Source organism: Echinops telfairi, unplaced genomic scaffold (assembly GCF_000313985.2).
Source record: "Echinops telfairi isolate 266 unplaced genomic scaffold, ASM31398v2 ScPeMD7_655;HRSCAF=1070, whole genome shotgun sequence".
Taxonomy (NCBI): domain Eukaryota; kingdom Metazoa; phylum Chordata; class Mammalia; order Afrosoricida; family Tenrecidae; genus Echinops; species Echinops telfairi.
In genome coordinates this window covers 30896135-30900997 of record NW_022104553.1, presented here as the reverse complement: position 1 = coordinate 30900997, position 4863 = coordinate 30896135, and the positions used below count along the sequence as shown (strand labels likewise).

Sequence of the window (4863 nt, the reverse complement as noted above, 5' to 3'; positions counted from 1 at the left end):
TATCCCTGCGCCCTTCAATAAACCCCACATGTGTTTATCGGCCAGGTTGACACAATAAACCTTAATGATCTCAGACGGGAAAGGCAGATGAAGAAATGCCCAATGATAAGGGACAGGCGGGGAGTGAGTGAAGGGAAGCCTAAGGAAGAAAAGCCAGTGAGTGAAACCACGGCTGCAGCCAAGCTTCAGGGAGCATCGGAAGCTGTGATAGTTATATACCGTATATGCTCGTGTAAAAGCCAAGTTTTTCAGCACCTTTTTAATCAGTTTTTAGGGTAAAATGAGGTGCCTCGGCTGATATTCAAGTGGGCTTATACTCGAGTATATATGGTAATCACATGTCAATTTGAGAGACTATGAGTGAAGGGGTGGAGTCTAGTCTGTCAATCGGGTCATAGTCAATGAGGCCTCTGTGTGGGCATGACCTACATCTGGAAATTCTGGGATTTCCTTCTTGGAGGCTGGAGAGACACTCTCTGTGCTCACTTCCAGCAAGACATCCCTGAGGAGAAGCCACACGGACCTACCCTGATGCAGCCCTGGGAACTGGAATAGTCACACGGAGACCCTTGCTAGCGCTGAGATGCTTACAACGCCACTGGATCCAAAGACTTTCTACCCACTAGCCTGTGATCATCCTGCATTCAGCATCATTGCATGTGTTTCATGGTACCGGACATATAGGCTAATATCGGACTTAGGGGCTTGGACAGCACTGGGTTGGGATGCTTTCTTAATGTATACTTACCCTTTATATAAAAGTCTCTCTTAGACACATGTGAGTTTCTATGGATTTGTTTCTCTAGTCAACCCAGACTAACACAGAAGTCATCCACGCAATGCATTTGCACATTGAGGAGTTGAGACAAGAGTTCAGGGAGAAGGTAAGGGTGGATGGAGGATGAGGTGAAAAAATCCCAGGAGATATTGGGGGGCTTTATGTGGATGCAAAGAAGCTTGCAGAATTCCCTCTACCCTGGGGGGTAGGGCCCAGCAAAGAGGCTTTGAAGACATTTCTTATGTTAGTGCCTTTGTTAGGGAGCTAGCTTAGGGACAGGGGGTTGTCCCTCCCATGCCTGCAAAGGCCCCCATAGAAGAGGTTGGAAAGAAATCAGACCACCATTAGACACCTATGAAGACCCCAAATAGCACGCTTGTATTCAAGCCCCCCGAGCTAGGTGGGAGGTACACCTGGGCGGGCCAAACTAAGTCCAGGCTCATGACATCACCTAGGTGGGGGGAGGGGGGCACCTAGAATAAAGGCAGGAAGCACGCTCTGGGATGCTCTTACCTTGCTCCTGGTCAGAGGCAGGTAGATGGGGAAGGTCTCCCTCCCAATCCACAGACGCACCTGAGCCTGCTCCGGGCCTACTGGGGACCCACAGTCTCTTGGCCCACATGCTCACAGCCTCTAGGGTTCTTGGGCTCTGGCCTCCCCTGTGCACCCCACACACACAAGATCCACACATGTGGGTGCACTTTTCCACGTGGTTGTTCAGGCCCAGTTGTGAACCCCTTTGAGACTGTCAAACCTGAAAGTTGTCCTGTCTCTCCTAAAAACCCACTGCAAAGCCAAGAGCCGAGGTATTACAGACTCCAGAAACCTAACAGCTCTGAGCTTCCCTTAATGTGTGACTGATGAGCACACCACGGGTCTTGCTTTCTTCTCTCTTGCATTTCCTGGGCATTCACTCTCCAGGTTCTGTTTTAACCTTTGGCTAATCCATGGCTAAGCCAATAGCCTTTTGACCCAACTACAGTGCTCTGCATTTCAGTAGGGAATTTTCACCCATTCCGTTAAATAAAGTATGTTTATGATGCATTCTGAAATGAAACCGTTTGCAGAACCATTAAAAAGAAAGGCTCCACACCCCACACCTTGGCTGGGTGGTGCCCCTTGTTCTCAGTCGTGCCATAGAAACTGTTGATTTGGTGCATGGTTTGCTGTGTAGATTCTCAGGAACATCCTTTTTTCCCCTCTCTTTGAAATGCATTTGGCATTGAAGACTCTCAGTACACCTGAGCTTTACTTTTCATCTTTTATTTAGCCACTCAGATGAGACCATTATTTAGATCCACGGGGTAAGGAATCCGAAGGGGTTTCTTTTCATTTATTTATTTACTTATTTATTTATTTTTAAATCATTTTTATTGGGGGCTCTTACAGGCGCTTATCACACACAATCCATACATATATCCATTGTGTCAAACACATCTGTACATATGTTGTCATCATCATTTTCAAAACATTTTCTTTCTACTTGAGCCCCTGGCATCAGCTCCTCATTTTCTCCCCTCCTTCCCCCATGCCCCCTCCTTCCCCCATGCCCCCTTGATAATTTATAAATGCTGTCTCATTTCACCCACTTTTCTACTGTTCATCCCCCTGGGGTGGGGGCCATACATCAATCATTGTGATCGGTTCCCCCTCCCCACCCCCCACCTTACCCTCCTGGTATTGCTACTCTCAATATTGGTCCTAAGGGGTTTATCTGTTCTGAATCCCCTGTTTCCAGATCTTATCTGTACTAGTATACATGCTGTGGTCTAGCCAGATTTGTAAGATAGAATTAGGGTCATGTTATTGGGTGGTGGGGGGAAGCATTAAAGAACTAGAGGAAGGTTGTGTGTTTCATCAGTGCTATACTGCACCCTGACTGGCTCGTCTCTTCCTTGTGGCCACTCTGACAGGGGGTGTCCAATTGACTACTGATGGGCTTTGGGTCTCCACTCTGCCCTCCCCCTCATTCCCATCGATGTGATTTTTGTTTGTTTGGGGTTTTTGATGCCTAATACCTGCTCCCATCGACACCTCATGATCACAGGCTGGTGTGCTTCTTCCATGTGGGCTTTGTTGCTTCCAGCTAGATGGCCACTTGTTTATCTTTAAGCCTTTAAGCCTTCAGATGCTATATCTTTTGATATTTGGCACCATCATCTTTCTTCACCATATTTGTTTTATGCACCCATTTTGTCTTCAGCGGTCGTGTCAGGGAAGATGAACATCACAGAGTGCCGGGTTAGCAGAACAAAGTGTTCTTGGGCTGAAGGAGTACTTGAGTAGAGGCCCAATGTCCATCTGCTACCGTAATACTTTATAAATAAATATATGTACATAGCTCTATTCCCCTCACTGTATATAAATGTATTTACATGTATACATGCCTATATTTAGACCTCTATAAATAACCTTTGCTTCCAAGTTCTTTCCTCCATTTCCTTTTACTTTCCTCTTGTCCCACTATCATGTTCAGCCTTCATTCAGGTTTTGGTAATTCCTCTCAACTACATTGCCCTTGATTGAGCCCGCCCCCGCAAGCATCCTATGGCCTCCTGATCAATTTTAGACCGCTTGTTCTTCCCTTGTCCCTGAGTTTGTTAGCACCCCCCTCTTTTCCCCATCTCTCCCTCTTCTGTGCAGAAGGGTTTTTTTTTTTAACACTATGAGCCTTCACTCTCATTTTTGTTTGTTTTTCTTATACAAACATATGCTATATAGTTGCACAGCCCGCTTCCACAAATGAAATCAGTAATAATTGTCCATTAACCCCCCCTACCTATATATGGGGTTCTGCTATTTTTCACTCCTCCCATCCTTCCTCCCCCCTCTATCTCTTCTCCTTAACCTGGTCCCCAGCCTCCTCATCTAGTCTTCCAAGTTATTTTTCAGTGTGGAAACTACTTTTCTTCTTCTTTATTTCTCCTTATAATAATGGTGTCATTAAGAATTATCGTTATGAGATCGACTCACTAAGTATGATGTTCTCCAGTTTGGACCACATCTGGTGGTGCTTAGAGACTCCTCATGTTTTAATCTATGCATGATATTCCACTGTACGAATGCACCCGTTTATTTATCCATTCCTCTATCGTCAGAGCTTTCCGTTTCCGTGTTTTTGCTGCCATGAAAATTCCTGCAATACACATAGGTGTGCATATGTCTATACCGTGTACACGTTGTATTCTTTCTTTCTTTAGGGTATATAGACCCAGCAGAGAGATTGCAGGATCATAAGGTATGTGTATTGGCATTTGTTTACGGAAACGCCATCCTGAATCGCATAGTGGTGGTACCATTCTAGTGAGCGTTCCAATCTCTCCTCATCCCCTCCAGCATTTAATAAACAATCCATTAAAAATAAAGAAATGTAGCTAATGACATCATGAGTGCGGAGTCCTAGTCAATTATGCGTTGCTAACCTTAAAGTCAGCGTGATTCAAACTCTCCTGGGGGCGGGGGTGGGAATGAGGCCGTCCAAGGACACTTCTACTCTGTCCTGTTGGGTCGCTATGAATCGGAACCGACTCAATGGCAGTCGGGACAGGTGAAGAAGAAGGCGGGGGTGCAACATCCCCAGGGGCTATTACCCCATTCTCCCAGCCCAGTCCATTATGCAGAGGCTCTAACCCTAGTTCGCTGAGGTCAACAGCCGACTCCCTGAAACCAGCAGGCAGGGGTTCGCCTCCTGCGGGTGGCGGACTACATTTCCCAGCGTTCCCTTAGGGTCGGGAGGGTACCTGAAGGATCATCTCACACCTGGTCCAGTCCGGACAGCGCTCCATGCGCCGGACAGTTAACCGTACTTCTTGCAGCGTCCACCTCTCGCTTTGCAAAGCGCTCCCGTTACTGTCCACCACCACCCCCATCATAGGCCGCGCCCCCAGCCTGGTTTGTGGGGGACCCCGGTGGTTCCCGTCTCCCTCCCTCCTCCAGGTGCCGAGTTCGAGACCCGGTTTACCTTCCCAGGGGGGCCTCCGGGGTCCCCGTTGCCGCCGGAGGCGGGCAGCGAGGCTCTCGCGGGTAGGCGGCTGGGCACGGGCCTCCGGGACACGCAGCCGGAGACTACAACTCCCAGGCTGCCC

General features: G+C 47.9%; 1 protein-coding gene across 1 annotated transcript in view; it reads left to right on the top strand.

The window, feature by feature from the left end:
* The window catches only part of MAP3K10 (mitogen-activated protein kinase kinase kinase 10), a 72272-nt gene that overhangs the window by 52581 nt on the left and 14828 nt on the right, over positions 1 to 4863 (top strand). The window contains 1 exon segment of the mRNA XM_004710495.3: positions 4715 to 4801. Within this exon segment, the coding sequence (XP_004710552.2) occupies positions 4715 to 4801 (87 nt within the window).